This window comes from Glandiceps talaboti, chromosome 23 (genome assembly GCF_964340395.1).
Source record: "Glandiceps talaboti chromosome 23, keGlaTala1.1, whole genome shotgun sequence".
NCBI lineage: Eukaryota > Metazoa > Hemichordata > Enteropneusta > Spengelidae > Glandiceps > Glandiceps talaboti.
Window position 1 is genome coordinate 804,780 of NC_135571.1, and position 20,130 is coordinate 824,909.

General features: G+C 36.7%; 1 protein-coding gene across 1 annotated transcript; it reads right to left on the reverse strand.

The window, feature by feature from the left end:
• Positions 1–1,965: 1,965 nt before the first annotated feature.
• LOC144453020 (uncharacterized) lies at positions 1,966–19,658 on the reverse strand. The gene is made up of 14 exons (XM_078144285.1): positions 19,621–19,658; positions 18,990–19,084; positions 17,858–18,076; positions 16,954–17,175; positions 14,719–14,925; positions 13,259–13,468; positions 12,063–12,284; positions 11,345–11,572; positions 10,078–10,296; positions 7,487–7,717; positions 5,929–6,012; positions 5,032–5,061; positions 4,159–4,395; positions 1,966–2,484 (listed from the first exon to the last, which is right to left on the reverse strand). The coding sequence occupies exons 2-14, from the start codon at positions 19,051–19,053 to the stop codon at positions 2,264–2,266; spliced, it is 2,394 nt and encodes a 797-aa protein (XP_078000411.1). The 5' UTR covers positions 19,054–19,084; positions 19,621–19,658; the 3' UTR covers positions 1,966–2,263.
• Positions 19,659–20,130: the final 472 nt, after the last annotated feature.

Consider the following 20,130-nt stretch of genomic DNA (forward strand, 5'->3'; position numbering starts at 1 on the left):
GATAGATACACATACATACAGACAGACAGAATGTAGTGACAGACAGACAGGTAGATAGACAGACAGACAGACAGACAGAGACAGACAGACAGACAGACAGACAGACAGACAGACAGACAGACAAAATGACAAAAAGAAAGACAGACAAAAAGAACAACATACCCTTCCCTTACAGAAGGTAAAAATAATTTACCAACTTTGAGAGAGATGTGTAATGAATGCAATCACTATTTTTTTCATATGTGAGTGTCTATCTAATTCAGGTAGTTATGTTTTCTGTTGTTTTCCATAACGTCTCTGTGTTATTGGTTTCTTCTCATCAGATGTACAGCCATTACAGATTGGAGGAATAGTTTTATATCGTCTTTGTTAAGTTGATGTAAGTGTCCGTATCCACTCTTTCTTGCAAGACTTCACAATGTTTGCAATTTTATTATTTTTTCTCGAATACTTTAAAAAAAAGTTTTGAGCCGGCATGAAAAACTAGGTGGGGTCGGGTAACCGAAGGTAAAGAATTTTTTTTATTAGGCCTAATGGTTTATCGACAGATGTTGTAATTGCATATCAAGTTGAAAGAGGAGACAAATATGATTATGCAATAATAATACTTTATATAATACCAAGGCTAGTTAAAAACACTCATGGAAATACAATTCAATCATCAGATTTTACACTACACCCTCCCATAACATAACATAACATAACATAACATAACATGACATGACATAACATAACATAACATAACATAACATAACATAACATAACACAACACAACACAACACAACACAACACAACACAACACAACACAACACAACACAACACAACACAACACAACACAACATAACATAACATAACATAACATAACATAACATAACATAACATAACATAACATAACATAACAAACATAACATAACAGTCAGGGTGGAATTGTTCATTTCTACTGGCTGTATTTAGTGTTCATTTTGTCCCTGTGACATCACATGACCTGCAGTTAGCCTGTAGATAACTTGTAATCACCACCTTGGATCCACCATTTTGAATTACCATGGAAATGTGTATTCCCACAATCCTTTGCAGTATTTTTGGGTGGTCAGTCATCACAGCCAATGAGAGTGCTAGACATGATAACTAGTTATCTGCATACGTATATGCAATGTATGCATAAAGTTTTGTATATTTGACTTAAACCTATACCTGCATGCTCTTACATTAATTACTGTCACGCCCTATCTATCGTATATCACTAACATTTCATATTTCTTAACGTTAATATTCAATGTATAGTTAATCAAGAACAATGTTCAATAAAATAGTGATTCTCCTTAAAGAGCTCTTGACTCACCAAGCAGAATGAGTCTCCTAATTGCTATAAGTTTTCTAAGCTGATGTTGACATGGGATTGAATATTCATATTTCGAATTACGTTTTTTTTAATTAATTTGTTTACATTACAACTTGTTGTATTGCATTGTATTGTATTGTATTGTAATGTATGGTATTGTTGTATTGTATTATTGTTGTAAGTTGTATTGTAATACCTTTATTGCTGTGCTGTATTGTACTGTAGCTTTGTATTGTTTTGTATAAGTGTATGGTATAATTGTATTGTATTGTATTGTATTGTATTGTATTGTATTGTACTGTACTGTAACATACTGTACTGTACTGTACTGTATTGTATTGGTGTTTCACTCATAAAACATGGTGTTTGTAACTACAAAACAGAGACACAACACACACAGCAAAATCCTTTCCATATCACTTTGAAAAGTGAGAAATATTTACAGTGCAGTAGAAATAGGATTACGATGACGATATACATGTACACACGGATTTTACCATTTTAGCAACTTCTATTGTTTACTTTCCAAGTTATAATCAACATGATAACTATTTCTACTTCCAGATCCTAACTGAGTGTGGGATGTCTGTTATTGTTTATGTTGCACTTTAAGTTGTCCAAGTGTATGTAAAATATACCATGTGTCTAAAATGATTGTAACCCAGATATAAATGTTCATATGTTCTAATACAGTATTGGAACTGCTACTTTGTTGACAATGTCATACCCTCTACCAATTCAAAAATTAACAGTTTTGAAATTAAATTAGGAAACTAGTTATTTGTATGTTAGCACGCGATGTTACCTATAGTGTGAGATGTAAAGGCGATCCATACAAACTCAACTGTGACATCGTCTAGCCAGCCAGGACCTCGACTTCACAAATGGTCAGGGGGCGTTTCTTGTCAACTATGACATCGTCTATCCAGCCAGGACCTCGACTTCACAAATGGTCAGAGGTCGCTTCTTGTCAACCATCTGGACTGTGACATATCTTCCTTTCATTGGTACGTCACATCCACATCGGATGATGATTGGATTTACTTTGGCCATACCACCAAGAATCATACGACCACAGACAGGATTGTCTGCAGGGTTAGGGGAATCACCAACTCGAATTTCAGAGTGCTTGATACGGAATCCTATAAAGGACACGAGAGAAAAATATTTACAAAAGACGGCATTACATCGGGTATTTTATATTTTATTTGTAAGCGAATTTGGTGGGAACGTATGAATGACCACAATTTTCAAGGACCAGTCAGGTGCTCTTTGGGTACCAAGGCTATTTAATGTTTATTCTTTTTTATTCACAAACCATCCAACAGGCATCGCCCAAAAACAGCAGGAAAGTTTAGTGTTAGTGTAGGAGAAAACTGGAGTACCCGGGAAAACCTGCGTTGTTCAATAGAGTCAAACTGAATGACACTCTTCTTACTTACAGCATGGTGAATTTAATGAAACCCTGAATGGATTTAAATCCTGACTGTAGTGGTAAGAGGCAAGTGGATTAACCACTCGACCACCAACAACCCTGATAGGGACTCAACCCTGACTGTAGTGGTAAGAGGCAAGTGGATTAACCACTCGACCACCAACAACCCTGATAGGGACTCAACCCTGACTGTAGTGGTAAGAGGCAAGTGGATTAACCACTCGACCACCAACAACCCTGATAGGGACTCAACCCTGACTGTAGTGGTAAGAGGCAAGTGGATTAACCACTCGACCACCAACAACCCTGATAGGGACTCAACCCTGACTGTAGTGGTAAGAGGCAAGTGGATTAACCACTCGACCACCAACAACCCTGATAGGGACTCAACCCTGACTGTAGTGGTAAGAGGCAAGTGGATTAACCACCCGATCACCAACAACCCTGATAGGGACTCAACCCTGACTGTAGTGGTAAGAGGCAAGTGGATTAACCACTCGACCACCAACAACCCTGATAGGGACTCAACCCTGACTGTAGTGGTAAGAGGCAAGTGGATTAACCACTCGACCACCAACAACCCTGATAGGGACTCAACCCTGACTGTAGTGGTAAGAGGCAAGTGGATTAACCACCCGATCACCAACAACCCTGATAGGGACTCAACCCTGACTGTAGTGGTAAGAGGCAAGTGGATTAACCACTCGACCACCAACAACCCTGATAGGGACTCAACCCTGACTGTAGTGGTAAGAGGCAAGTGGATTAACCACTCGACCACCAACAACCCTGATAGGGACTCAACCCTGACTGTAGTGGTAAGAGGCAAGTGGATTAACCACTCGACCACCAACAACCCTGATAGGGACTCAACCCTGACTGTAGTGGTAAGAGGCAAGTGGATTAACCACTCGACCACCAACAACCCTGATAGGGACTCAACCCTGACTGTAGTGGTAAGAGGCAAGTGGATTAACCACCCAATCACCAACAACCCTGATAGGGACTCAACCCTGACTGTAGTGGTAAGAGGCAAGTGGTTAACCACTCGACCACCAACAACCCTGATAGGGACTCAACCCTGACTGTAGTGGTAAGAGGCAAGTGGATTAACCACCCGATCACCAACAACCCTGATAGGGACTCAACCCTGACTGTAGTGGTAAGAGGCAAGTGGATTAACCACTCGACCACCAACAACCCTGATAGGGACTCAACCCTGACTGTAGTGGTAAGAGGCAAGTGGATTAACCACCCGATCACCAACAACCCTGATAGGGACTCAACCCTGACTGTAGTGGTAAGAGGCAAATGGATTAACCACTCAGCCACTGACAACCCTACATGCAATTAAGAACTATGTAAAGCGTTCACTACTTACCGCAGCAATCTTCTCTATTGGTGATATCTACTTCATAGATGTCATAGGATTGTCCCAAATCCACTGTCCAATTTGGTTCCTCTTCTCTGTCTGTCTGACTGCATGATTGCCCTGCCTCCATGTCACTGTTCTTGTTTCCATCGACTGCTTTATCTGCACTAGCATCATTCTTTGTTGAGCTCTGGGTGGCGGTCTTTCCTTGGGCAACATTTCTTAGTGGTACAGGATATACACAAGCTAATAGATAAAATCAACAGATAAAAACATTTTAACAAAATAATTGACTGTAGACTAAAATGGTAACCATACAACTGACATATACAATAACTATCAGGTAATTCCAAAGTAAATACTTCTTGTTTTACATCTCTCTCTCTCTCTCTCTCTCTCTCTCTCTCTCTCTCTCTCTCTCTCTCTCTCTCTCTCTCTCTCTCTCTCTCTCTCTCTCTCTCTCTCTCTCTCTCTCTCTCTCTCTCTCTCTCTCTCTCTCTCTCTCTCTCTCTCTCTCTCTCTCTCTCTCTCTCTCTCTCTCTCTCTCTCTCTCTCTCTCGCTTGCTCTGTCTGTCTCCCTGTCTGTCTGTCTCTCTCTCTGTCGCTCTCTCTCTCTCTCTCTCTCTCTCTCTGTCTGTCTCCCTCTCTGTCTCTCTGTCTCTCTGTCGCTCTCTCTCTCTCTCTCTCTCTGTCTCTCTGTCGCTCTCTCTCTCTCTCTCTCTCTCTCTCTCTCTCTCTCTCTCTCTCTCTCTCTCTCTCTCTCTCTCTCTCTCGCTCTCTCGCTCTCTCTCTCTTTCAACTCTGTATTGCCATTTAAATCTGCAATCTGAATGCACAAAACCTAGAGAAAATCAAGCTTTTTAAAACAGATATAATACTTACGTGCCAGAGTTGGAATAACAGTAGTGGCAACTGCAAGAATAAAATGGAGAATAATACACAAGAAAAAGTTTAGAATGAGTAAATCACATGATGTCAAATTCTTCATTTCAGCATCTGAGGGTCATAGAAGACACTGAGCTTATGATGGTGTATGAATTAGACAAAATAATACTTTTATGGAGTGCCTGGTTTCCACCAGTAATACTCCATGCTATACAGATGGCATAATCATAAAGAATCTCTTTTTTAAAAAGTCCTATAATTCAAAAATGTTTAAATTGATATTAGGTATAATACACTGATAACAATTGATATGTTTTAGGTCCATACATCAATGACTGATCACCATAGGATTTCACTTTGCTTCTTTCAGTATTGAAAGACAAGGGTACAATATTTATGTTATGATGGTTATATTGCAGCAAGGTCTTTGGTACGAGTTTGTTCATGATCATCTGTTGATTTGTATGAAATAAGTTGTGTTTGAACAGAATTTGCGAAATTATTTAAAGGGGAACATCACTCCAGCAAATAGAGACATTTTCATAAACTTTGGTTTCTGGAGAGTCATTTCATGATTTTACACCAGCTGCATTACATGTTATTTCAGATAAACATCAATTTGAACTTCTTGCTTTGTTGGGGATTTTTGATGTGGGCTACAATATTGCCTGATGGAACTATTGAGTAGGAATATTCACAGTATTCTTTAACTAAAAGTCATTAGGACTAAGAAGTCATAAATATTCTTACAATGTAATGACCCCTGTACCCCTATAGGTGATGTAAAATCATATGATTCTCTACAACCCACAGTTCATGAAAGTGCCTTTATTTCATGGAGTGCCATTTCCCTTTGAAGCCAGAATGGTGAAGATATGAATGACATATACTTACTCTCGGGTACGACTGGAGGCTGGGTTGGAGGGGGTGGAGGAGGCTGAGTTGGAGGGGGTGGAGGAGGAAGTGTTGTCGGTGGTTCTGTTTAAGAAAAAAACACACAAAATTAAGATTTGTTAAATTCAAACATGAAATGACATGGCAGTTAATGGTGTGTACATGTCAAAAGAATTGACAAAAATTGTACTATTTGTCAAGAAAAGTAATTAGCTATTTATGTTGTTATTGACTTTGATGTAAAGGCTGCCACATCACATGGGTATGTTGTCCTATTATCTGAGCCGTTACTTACTCACTGTAAAGCCCTACGTCACATGGGTATGTTGTCCTATTATCTGAGCCGTTACTTACTCACTGTAAAGCCCTACGTCACATGGGTATGTTGTCCTATTATTTGAGCCGTTACTTACTCACTGTAAAGCCCTACGTCACATGGGTATGTTGTCCTATTATTTGAGCCGTTACTTACTCACTGTAAAGCCCTACGTCACATGGGTATGTTGTCCTATTATCTGAGCCGTTACTTACTCACTGTAAAGCCCTACGTCACATGGGTATGTTGTCCTATTATTTGAGCCGTTACTTACTCACTGTAAAGCCCTACGTCACATGGGTATGTTGTCCTATTATCTGAGCCGTTACTTACTCACTGTAAAGCCCTACGTCACATGGGTATGTTGTCCTATTATCTGAGCCGTTACTTACTCACTGTAAAGCCCTACGTCACATGGGTATGTTGTCCTATTATCTGAGCCGTTACTTACTCACTGTAAAGCCCTACGTCACATGGGTATGTTGTCCTATTATCTGAGCCGTTACTTACTCACTGTAAAGCCCTACGTCACATGGGTATGTTGTCCTATTATCTGAGCTGTTACTTACTCACTGTAAAGCGCTACGTCACATGGGTATGTTGTCCTATTATCTGAGCTGTTACTTACTCACTGTAAAGCCCTACATCACATGGGTATGTTGTCCTATTATCTGAGCTGTTACTTACTCACTGTAAAGCTATACGTCACATGGGTATGTTGTCCTATTATCTGAGCCGTTACTTACTCATTGTAAAGCTATACGTCACATGGGTATGTTGTCCTATTATCTGAGCCGTTACTTACTCACTGTAAAGCCCTACGTCACATGGGTATGTTGTCCTATTATCTGAGCCGTTACTTACTCACTGTAAAGCCCTACGTCACATGTATACAGTGCCATTATATCTAAATCTGTGTCATTACTAATCCCTGTGAAGACATCTTTGAGGAAGGTTTGGTATAATGACCCCAATATGTCAATATGTCACCTCCCCATCTTTTGAAACATATGCAAATTTTGAAACATATGCAAATTTTAACCCAACAACTATGGGCCCAAATTTGTGCTTGCCAGGTATCGCAATCTGCCACATCATATAAAACCATTATTTGCCTGTCATAAAGACTGCCACATATCACACAAAATCATTATTTACCTGTCGTAAAGACTGCTACATCACACACAACCATTATTTACCTGTCATAAAGACTGCCACATATCACACAAAATCATTATTTACCTGTCGTAAAGACTGCTACATCACACACAACCATTGCCCTGTTAACCCGTACTGCTTTTAACTTTTCTAACACAATGAATCGTCCAGAGATTGGTCCATTATCACACTTCTGGGTAATAGTTTGACCGTTGACTTTTGATTTTACTATACTCAGTCCATAACACACTTGGTTGTCGGCTCCATCTGGGTCTCTTGAATCACCGATTTTAACGAAGAATTGCGTATACCAACCTATTAAATTTCATTCAAACATAAAAATCCTTCAATTTCTTTTAAATGTTAACAGAACATGTTGAGATTTGCAATTAGATATATAAAAATTATGCTACAGTTAGTTTTAAAGAGTACATGCAAAGGTTGATAATTTTTTTCATAATTATGTTTATTTTGCCATAAAAATAAATGAAATTGCATTCATACCTCTAAATATTATGCGCATTGGCAAGAAAGTCACAAAAATACTTGCCCCCTTAATCCCCTGCGACCATGTTGATAACAAATGGGTATATTGCTTTAATATTTGCTGTGTTTGTCTACTTGTAAATACAACAAAAATGTGAAGTATTAACATATGTATACCAAGTCCGCTAACAAAACACTTCTTTAATGAATGAATGAATGAATGAATAAATGAAAGTGATTTGTAAACAAACCTGGTAAACACATGCAACCACAACATCACATGTATTGATACATCACTATGCAGCAATAGTTTGACTGTTAAGGTGGTGGTAAAGGCTAGGGCGTCAGTTGAATCTGTATATAAAAACTTCATAAAAACTTCGAAGAAATCACTAGATATAATTTTTTACAGTCAAAAAAAAAACCATTCCTAATTAGAGGTGCTACACAGAAATTAAATATTGTAAAATTAGACAGTTTACTGCACTGCCCATTTACTGCACTGCCCATTTACTGCACTGCCCATTTACTGCACTGCCCATTTACTGCACTGCCCATTTACTGCACTGCCCATTTACTGCACTGCACATTTACTGCACTGCCCATTTACTGCACTGCACATTTACTGCACTGCCCATTTACTGCACTGCCCATTTACTGCACTGCCCATTTACTGCACTACCCATTTACTGCACTGCCCCCATTTACTGCACTGCCCATTTACTGCACTGCCCATTTACTGCACTACCCATTTACTGCACTGCCCATTTACTGCACTACCCATTTACTGCACTGCCCCCATTTACTGCACTGCCCATTTACTGCACTACCCATTTACTGCACTGCCCATTTACTGCACTGCCCATTTACTGCACTGCCCATTTACTGCACTGCCCATTTACTGCACTACCAATTTACTGCACTGCCCATTTACTGCACTGCCCATTTACTGCACTGCCCATTTACTGCACTGCCCATTTACTGCACTACCAATTTACTGCACTGTCCATTTACTTGTGGTTAAACATGGTTACATGTGTTTAGCTGGTTTGTGTACATTATCACATTAAGCACACAATTACAAACTTTTTACATATTGTTTTCCTTCATTCCAATTTTTCAGTTAAAAACACAGACTTGGTTTATATTGTTTTTAAAAGGCATTTTTCACATAGATAAACATACTACATTTATTTTGATAATTAAAAAATCTGACATGTAACACATTTTACTCACATGGCCACTTTGAAAAGAGAATGGTTATTATTTAAACATTTATCTATTTTACTAGCGTATTACACATATTTTGTATAGTTTCAAGTTACATCTGTATTTTAAAATTCCAGTCTGTGTATTGTTATGGAAAGCGCACTGAGACGCAGTGTAGTGCGCTCTTTTATAAGAAATAAATTATTATTATTATTATTATTATAATGTGTGTTGTTTTAAATCAAATATTCATTGTTAGCAGGTGACAGAGATGATAAGGATAAGTAGGTATTGCCATGACAACAAGCAAACAGTTCATTTTGGAGATTCATTGTCTAAGGGAACCTACTGACACTGAGAGAACAACTAAGAGTTATTAGTGTTAGTTCTTGTCTTCAACTCGTAATGGCACGTTGTATTTCATATATTTTCCTGAATGATACCTAAAATGTTTGTAGAATTCTATTTCGATCTGAATAAATGAACTTAATGATACAAATGTTATGAAAGTTTGTAACCATGGACGCAAATTTACAAATTTTGTCAATGTCAGTACTTTGCATCATCCATACATATCATAATAAAGTTCAACAGCGCCCTCTATCTTCCATCACGACTGACTGTTTGCAGTTGAAAGCTCTCAGCTTACCAACAGCGCCCTCTATCAATGAGTGAACAAGACTGACCGTTTGCAGTTGAAAGCTTGGTTAAATTTTAGTACTCGTAATAATGTTTATTTTATCATGATGGCCAATGGATTGAAAGACTTGTATTCCTATCTCACATAGAAAATGACACATTTCTCAGAAATCCTGATAACATTTTCCAATAATTTGCTGTTTCTTCTGCAAACTTTTCAAACATTGTTCTGCATGAAGACAGACAGACAATAAGGAAAAATAAAAATGTGAAGTAAATAGATATGATTAATTAGGGTCATAAGGGCTAAGTGGTAAACAGTGTGTGATATTTCTACTTACACCCTGTACCAGTTAGACTATCGCTGCAATCACTTGGTAAGGAAAGTGATACCTCTTCTACTTCTTCAGTCTCACCAAGATCAATGACAAAAGCTGTGTTCTTCCTTGATGCTCCAGAATCAGCACATGTATTAGGATTACCATCAACAAGCAACTCAGTTGTTTCATCACCTTTCCACGTACCCTCCCCTATTACAGGTCGATTGAGACTTGGTAGTTCTGTCGTAGCAATATCATAAGAAAGACGTAAGAAAAACTATGTAATTCCTAAATTTAAAGCTACAGAAATGGAACAGATCTTCAAGAAAGTAAAGTATGGAAGGAAATTGTAATTAATTGTGGACTTTTTTATAATATATAACTTTATTGTGTTTGTCAACTGAAAAAACACAATGTGAAAAAAACGTTGACCAAGCTTTGCTTGTAATAACCAGCATTAACCTTCAACAACCAGCACTAACTTCTAATCCATGTCGTCTATACAGAACAACATAACAACATGGCTTGGAAGTTAATGCTGAACAGGGTTCATTTCCATGTGATCGTACTCGATGTGGTACGTCATGTCGTTTCATTAGGTTTGACTGTACGTCGTCTTGGTGATCGTTTCGTGGAACATCTCCGTCTTACCAGACAAAAGAATCGTAACTATCCCGTATCTATTCATTTTATTACCAACAATCACAGTGTATCAGATATGTCTATTTCAGGAATTTGTAAGGTTTCTGTCGATGAGGATCAATTGAGGTTGAAGGAGGAGGAAATCATTTTCCATCTCGGAACGCAGTAATCCCATGGTATAAATAGATTATTTACTTTCTTTTGTGCGCATGATTTTGAAATCTTTTTGCGCAAACCTTACCATTGATACTCGCATGGTAATCATTCTATTCCATAATATTCAAATACATAGTCGGGTTGTTACCTGCTGTAGATCATCCTTCATAAAGATTTTTAATTCGAAACGTCGAATTGTATTTATTTACATGTATGTATGTATGTATGTATGTATGTATGTATGTATGCAATGCAATGTATGTACGTATGTCATACCGGTATGTATCTTTGTGTGTATGCGTGCATGCATACATGTATGTGCATGCAAGCATGCATGTATATATGTGAGTGTGCGTGTGTGTGTGTGTGTGTGTGTGTGCATGCGTGTGTATATGCATGTGTGTGTGTCTGTGTGTGTGTGTCTGTGTGTGTGTGTGTGTGTGTGTGTGTGTGCATCATAATATTGAATATGATATTAATTGAAAATTACCAGAATTGTAGACTCTTAGTTCACACAGATGAATGGCCCTCGTGACAGTGCCTACTTTGTTTTTAGTCAGTATGACGTAACGTCCCCTTACAACACCACCCTCACATCCTTTCAACAAACTACCCTTGGCGGCTGCTATTTTGAGGTTGATACTGAAACAAAGAGTGTTACTTGCATCTGCAGGGTCAGGAGAATTTCCAACTTTTATATCTGTCTGAGTAAAGGAGCCTGAAAGAAAGAAAATTCACTAGATTAATATTGATGTTTTTCTCTTGTGCTGCCACAGAGGAAGCTCTATTCTAGTGATACTGGAAACCAATTGCCTACTCCTACCTCTGCTTCCAGTTCACCAACCTTCCCCGATACAGTCCAAGTTTATCATAAAAAGAAGTGCCTCACATGTTTACTGTATGTATGAGACATGTATGCCACCATCTTTTCATGTCATCGCAAGCACCAATCAGAAATCAAATATGGCCACCAGTGAGTGATAGCAGTGATACATGGGTATCAGTGCAAAGGAGTACAGGTGTACTTATTATAACATTAAGACCCAGAATTACACCAGTGGATATTCTGTTGTTGTTTATGCTGGCTTTGTACCCAGAATTACACCATTAGTGGTTCTGTTGTTGTTTATGCTGGTTTTGGATTTATTGTTGTGTTAATGACAACTAACTTTAAAAACACCACATGATAGGTTGAGAGTTCCACTTACAGCCACCTTTGGAGATCGTATGATCACAATTAACTGGAAACTTCAGGCTTATTCGTCTAACATCTTGTTCCTTTCCCAAGTCGATGACGAATGATGCACTTCCTCTGACTTTGCGACCAGAGTCAGCACATGTTAAGGAATTACCATCAACTAAATTTGAAAAGGTACTTTCACCACCAACACTTCCTACACTGGTAACTTCTTTGTTGTAGGCAAGATTCCCTGGAAGAAAAACACAAACATTACTTGGATTTATATATATGTATGTATGTATGTATGTATGTATGTATGTATGTATGTATGTATGCATGCATGCATGCATGCATGCATGCATGTACGTACGCATGTATGTATGTATGTATGTACGTACGTACGTACGTACGTACGTACGTATGTATATGTATGTATATGAATACAGGTATAACTAAGTGTTTAGAATAGGGTTATCAATATAAGCACTCCGGGTGACCTGTCCTGCCAGTGCATGTCACATACTCTTAAAAAGGACAAGAAAATGCCTGACATCAAAGGTATAAGACATGTATAGCATATGGTGCCTAACATACAAGTAGAGTGTATTCTCTATCCCAACTGTAGAGGGCAGTTTAGCAGTTCTGTAGTTATTTCATGTCCTATAGAATTTAAGATGCTCTTCCTCAGTACATGAAATAAATATCTCAAACAGTTTCTTACAAAAATAGGATTCAAATTCTTAGAATAAGTTTTCTTGGTCCTTTATTAAGAGGAAACATGAATATATAAAAATGTACCTCATATTCAATGTTTTACAATTCAAGTAAAAGGAACCAATGGACATTACAGACTCAAGCCATTAGATAAGGAAGTGGGGTTTCTTATCTTTCTTATCACTGAATAATGTTTGTTGGCAATATTTACAAATGTGATAATGCACTATTACATAACACATCAGGCAAAGCTAAGCTCAATATCTAAGTGTGAAGCCCCTAATGTCATATCAGTTGTTATCAGTTTTACTGACCCATTATCAGTGATATTGCAAATAGCTTTAGAGATGCAAACAATTTTTATGACACCCGACTTGCTGGCTCACCAAGTCGGGAAAGTTGCACTTGAACTGCTAATGCAAAGAATCCATCATGAAACACAGTAATATTTACGAATATCTCCAATCGTTATTTTTTATCGGAAATGGTTGAAAATCTGACTGCACTCACCTGTTGAATGTGCAACAACATCACAGAGGTAGATACCTCTCTTTGCACCATTCTTCTGCAGGGTTATATATCTTCCAACAATTGCTCCATTGTCACAATTTTTAGCCACCTTTCTCATTTGTGATGCCTTTAGATTTAGCGTGTAGCATTCAGTATTTGTGTCTGGATTTTTAGAATCACCAACTTTGACTGTAAAATCGAGAAGTCCACCTGCCAAGAAGATGACAAACAATACAAATTATTAGATATGACTTTCCAGTATAAAATGCATTTACAATAACTTGGACCACAATAGGGAACTTACAAACCCGCCATGTTGAATGTTGCATCATGGGAAATGTGATTATAAATACTAATCAATTAGTATTGTAAACAGTGTTGAGACATTGTTTAACCACAAATGATCAATTCATAGTTACCCTGACCATTGTGGGAGGTTAATTTTATCGGTAGCTCCTGATTAGGTATTACGATAACCACAGATAATCCCATAGTCCTTTGCATCTGAGCATGCTCAGTCTGGTTTGCAAGTTCCCTATTATGTCAATTATTTCATAAACTCTCTATATATGTAGTATGCTATTGACACCTTGTCAATGACATCAAATATAAATTATTAGAGTTCAAGTCTGAAGCTGAGGTTAATGACACAAATATAAATTATTAGAGTTCAAGTCTGAAGTTGAGGTTAATGACACAAATATAAATTATTAGAGTTCAAGTCTGAAGTTGAGGTTAATGACATCAAATATAAATTATTAGAGTTTAAGTCTGAAGTTGAGGTTAATAACAAGAACAGTAAATATTCCAAGTAGGATCATAACTAATAAACAGAGATGGGGCTGTGTGCATTCTTTCTCTCTTCAATGTACTGGTAATTTCCTTTGCTCTGAACGAAATTCATGCATTACGAGCATCAGATACATTCACAAAACTTGAAACTATGCATTCAAGTTCTTACACTTATAATTGCATAGTCATTGCAACTAATCAGAAAGAAGAAAGTATGGCTATATGGATGAGGATTGGGTATTTATTTTGGATTTTTAATTTATAAGATAATTTTATTATGGTTTCCACCTGAAAAATCAATGTGAAAGAATATTGACAAAATCTGTGTTTGTAACTCAATAAATTAGGAAAAGCTAACAAATGTGTGAAAGGTTTGTTATTGTACATACAATAACACAGATTTTACACATTTATTAATCTTTTGCAATTTATTGAGTTACAAATAAGGACTTGGAAAACGTTGTTGCACATTGATTTTTCAGGTGGAAGCCGTAATAAAATTGTTTTATAAATTAAAAATCCAAAATAAATACCTAATCCTCATCCATATAGCCACTTTAATGTTACATCCACAAACTTCAGAATTCTAGTAATATTACACTAACCAGAATTCAGTCACTTTGAATACCAGACCTGTGTAACCATGGTTACTATAAATTGATACTTACATCCACCAAAGGTATCACATTGTGGATCAATAGTAACAGAGATCGAAAATACCGATTCACGCTTCCCCAGATCAATAACGAAGCCAGGGTCATTTACCAGTGGACCTGTGTCTGCACATGATTTTGCATTTCCATCAACCAGGAAATCAAGGTTTTTTCCATTGATTAAATTGATACCGGTTACTTCCTTGTTGTAAGCAAGATCTCCTGTACATAGAGTGCATTGAGAATATAAGATGAATAAATAGACAAATACAGTTTGTCATCAGAGTCATATACACCACTATGAAAATGCTGGCAGTAACGTTGAGGGCGCTCAAACTATTTGTGTCTATGCAGATATGCATGATTTACAAATGACATTTCCACATTCAAGTGAACCCAGGCAAACAAAAAAAAGTACAGTAACTGAATTTGGGCATGACCATGCATGCTGTGATTGTCTTATCTCTGTTGCTTTTAAGTTTTTCTTTTTTTTGATCACCACATCTGTGAAAAATTTCAAAAATATTGTAACTTCTAAGAAATTGATTTTTCACCCATTTTAAGAGGATCATCTGGAGGCTTCCAATTGAATGGGAGTTAAACGAAACATAATAACTGTACGACACTTTTTTGTATTTGAGAAATCCATGAAACTATCAGGAAAGAGCGGTTCGAACAATCTCACTGAACAGCACCCCCAGTGGCCAAACTATACAACCTTTTATCTTACTAATAATAATCAAAATAAATATGCAGTTGATATAAACATATTATTATAACAAAAATATTCAAAATAGTAATACTTTGACCAAATTTCATGTGTGCCACTAGGTACTTATTATAAAGAACATTAAATTACAATTTAGACCTTAATACTAGGTTGATTATGATCACAATTGGGGAGCTGAAAAGAAGGTTCTGCGAACAACATGAAACAAAATTCAAGTTGGGCAATACTTCACTTTTTCTTTATGTTTTTAGAATTCTGTTTTTTTTTATTATGAAACTAAATCCAAACGATATTAATGTCCCTCCCTGTTACTGTCATTGGTATTTCAAGTTCATCAGGGTTAAATAAATAAACACAAAAAGGCAGTCAGGCGTTATGATATGTATAACCCTATCAATAAGTGCACAAGGGCAGTCAGGCATTATAATCAATGCATGTATGATATGTATGACCCTATCAACACACAAGGTCAGTCAATGTCAGGCATGAGATATTAATATATGCATGTATGTATGACCCTATTAATGACTATGTTATTTACAGTCCTTCCTTCTACCAGTACTTTTATCTGTGTTATTACATTAGGACTGTAGGTCTACTCTAGAGGAAAGGATATCTTATCAATATGTAAACCGTATACTTAACTTCCAATAAGGGCAGGTTATGTCATAGTGCTGTCCTTCTTGCTGTCTGTCTGGTTGCTAGGTTGTCTGTCTGTCTGTCTGTCTGTCTGTCTGTCTGTCTGTCTGTCTGTCTGTCTGTCTGGTTGCTAGGTTGTCTGTCTGTCTGTCTGTCTGTCTGTGTCTGTCTGTCTGTCTGGCTACTAGGCTTTCTTTTTGTTTGTTTGTTTGTTTGTTTGTTTGTTTGTTTGTCTCTGTCTGTCTCTGTCTATGTCTGTCTGTCTGTATGTCTGTCTGGCTGGCTGCTAGGCTGTCTTTCTGTCTGTCTGTCTCTGTTTTTCAGTCTGTCTGTCTGTCTGTCTGTCTGTCTGTCTCTCTCTCTCTCTGTCTGTCTGTCTGTTTATTTGGCTGGTTGACTGGATGTCTGCATAATCAGTATTTAAATATCTCTACTGGTCCAAATAAACTTAAATATAACTTGCATTATTCTTTGCAGTAATAGTTAAAGCTGATTGGGTGAATTCTTCAAAAATATTAAATTAACATAATTTCAATAACCCATAATATTATGCTTGATTTAATATATATCTAAAATGTTCCCATAAATTTAATCTTACTTGGTGGTGGATGTATTAACTGTTGAGAATAGATGTGAGTCTGTACTTTCCCTAAATAGTAGGGCGCCCACACATGATATGACAGGGGAAGTTAAAATGAACCCAGAACGATATATTAATTCATTAGTGCAAAAAAAAATATGACGACTTCTTGAGAGACTTACTGACAGTAAATAATCACAAAAATACAGTTTTCCAAGATAAATGCATCCTTATACTACACTTACACTGACACTTTCACAATAATAACCATCTACATGTACATTATGAAGAGTTAACCTACCTTCACTTTTGACTCTGAATTCACATAAATGAATTGCCCTCTGAGTATCACCTTTCTTCTGTATCATTACGAATCTGCCTATAATTGGACCGTTGATACATTGTCTTCTGCGGGCACCAATACCAGCAGTCTTTGCTATGTTTAAAGTAAAGCATACTTCATTGTCTGGGTGATTTGGGTCTGGTGAGTTTCCTACCTTGACAACAGTATTGGCGTAACCACCTAGATCAAAAAATTAATTACACAAGTTATGTAAATAAATTAGTGAACAATTCACTCATTTGAAAATTTAACAAGAATTCAGAAATTGCAGTAAACATATGCCTAAGCTAACTGCCCTTACTAAGCTTACAATATCTCTGGTATCAACAATTGTCGCAATCCTCATTGTTAGCCATCTTTTTCTCCAAACTTTGTAAGCAGAAGATTTGTTCACATATCAATTGTAGTTTCCACCTGTGTCTAGGATTTACCATGCAGGCAGCACAGTGCTAGTGTGTGAAAACTTACAAATCAGGTACCCCGGACAGGCTCAGGACATTTTCATTGGGAGTAACACTTGAATTCACATGTCGCACCAACAACTGTGAAATTGTTAAAACAATTAATCTTTACTAAAAAGGATATCAGGAATAGGCAGGCAATCAGATCTAGAACTTAGATATGATAAGGCTGCCACACCAGTAGGAGTAGCGTTATTAAGTAGAACAGCCGAGAAACCTTTCTAAACCATGGAAAGGTGTCAGTGTCAAAGTTGTACTTTTAGAACCGTTCTAAGTTGTTCAAATAAAGTTCATGAATTATAAATTAGCACCATCTGAGTTTAGTAAGGGCAGAGTTTGGTATGAAAGATTGAGATATATAAGTTTTTACCAAAATATTTAAAAACAAACATAGCACTTACATCCCCTCTTTGATACAGTGTCTTTACAACTTTTTGGAAAAATTAAGTTAACCTCGTTAACAATAGTAGGTTCTCCAAGGTCCACTATGAGTGAAGGCTCTACAACTTTAGGACCCGAATCTGCACAGGTTTTAGCATTACCATCAGTCAGGTATTTTAATGAAGCTTCACCAGCAAGTTCTGCATCCAGATATACTGGTTTATGCAAGGCGATATTATCTGGAATAGATGTATATATACAATGTATATGATTATGCTTGCAATGATAAACATGATTTGATTGTGTAATAAACTGACATATATTGTCATGTATTCCCTCAGGATAGACCCTGTAATGTGGAGATAATGTTCCAAACTTTACAACATTCATTGTAATTTGCGTTTAAAGAGAGCAGTTTCCACATTTTCATCCTGATAGTAGGTTCTCATGTTTCTCTTGGCCTACAAGCAAATTTCTCAAAAAGCTGGGGGGGGGGGGGGGGGGGGGGGGGGGTTGTTTCTAAGCACAAAGGGATGTCAACATGAAAATCCACCTATCTCAAAATGTTGATTTTATTGAATTCCTTCAAGTGGACAGGTTGACCATTTATAGTGTCCAGAATTGTAGTTTACAATGTACCACAAGTATTAATAACGATATTTTATGCATTTTATTATTTTCAAAATACCTACAAGTATTGATAATGATATTTTATGACTAAATGTCATCAGGAAGATGTCTTTTTCTAACATTTTCTGTTTTAAAAATTAATAAATCTATTGAGTCATTGCATTGAGCATATGGCAGCTGATAAGCCTGATAAACTAAGAGGCATATAGAAGTCGAGCTCTTGAATAAAAAAAATTAGGATTCATTTGTTTAAAATGACTCAAGAATAAGACAAACAAAAGGAAAAAGTCATTAATATTAAATAAAAGAGGACATTAACATGAATAACAATCCCAGTCATGAACAGTTAGCATTTGTCATCCTTTTACAAGACATGTTATTACTTAAAAAATACCTACCCCCACCACTGCTTTCGCCTTGTACGTATAGCATAATTGCTGAAAATAGTATTAATACCTACCCCCACCACTGCTTTCGCCTTGTACGTATAGCATAATTGCTGAAAATAGAATTAATACCTACCCCCACCACTGCTTTCGCCTTGTACGTATAGCATAATTGCTGAAAATAGTATTAACAACTTCATGATGTACTGTGATGTCGATGATGATTTGATCCTTTAGAAATAAAAAACCAAGTTTTTTGTGTTTCAGATTATAGGTCGTGGTGATATCAATTGATTTTATGATAATGTGTATTAAGAAAACTATGACCATGATACTAACATTAATTTACAGATGGCATAAAAAAGGTGAATGCGTTGTTTGGCTTCTGTTTAAGACGTACTTACAAAATGCAATTAGTTTATATGAAGAGTGGATAGACTCCAATACAAAGAGAAAAACTATTGGCAATGACAGAAGGACATAATTGACAGCTACCAATTCAACAATTCAAAACAAAACAGAATTTGGTACTAAAAATATGGCAATAACTCAGTTACGACACGACACGTATGTGGATTTTAGTCCGTTGCATCTAATAGGATTTTAATTTCCAAATACCTTGGTTGAACGTTTAAACAAAATATATCAATTTGTGTCAACTCTCCGCCATCACTACATAAAATATCTTAATAATATTAAAGGTAACATGACTATTGACAAAAACAAAACTAAAGGAATTGTATTCAGCAGTTGAGAAGAATACTTACGTAAAAGTTGGTGTATAAACCCTGGTATTTCTTTGATGTTGATTCGTAGAAATACTGACGACTGGGCACCTATTTTCTGTTTATATACTTTATGATCGAAATATTTGCATAGTAATATGATGAAAATAAAACTATTGATATACCTGTATATGTGAGGAAATATGACCTCTCGACATCCGATATCTTTGTGACGCATATTACCTTTTTGAGAGATGGAAACATTTTATTGCAAGATTACCTAATATGGTGATCTCATTGTTACACTCATTACAAGATTACCTAATATGGTGATCTTATTGTTACACTCATTCCAAGATTACCTAATATGGTGATCTCATTCTTACACTCATTCCAAGATTACCTAATATGGTGATCTCATTCTTACACTCATTACAAGATTACCTAATATGGTGATCTCATTCTTACACTCATTACACTCATTACTTATTACCAACATTAATTTGGCCAAATTGATTTTATCTGGCATTGATATATCCAAAGGTCCATATT

Bases quoted from the DNA above. Each gene is read 5' to 3' on its own strand.
- LOC144453020 (XM_078144285.1), bottom strand. From the start codon at position 19,053: ATGAAGTTGTTAATACTATTTTCAGCAATTATGCTATACGTACAAGGC. The intron at 17,176-17,857 runs GTAAGTGCTATG...TTTTTGATCTAG, and splicing joins CACTGTATCAAAGAGGGGAT to GTGGTTACGCCAATACTGTT. The intron at 6,013-7,486 runs GTAAATAATGAT...TTTCTTAAACAG, and splicing joins TGTAGCAGTCTTTACGACAG to AACCACCGACAACACTTCCT.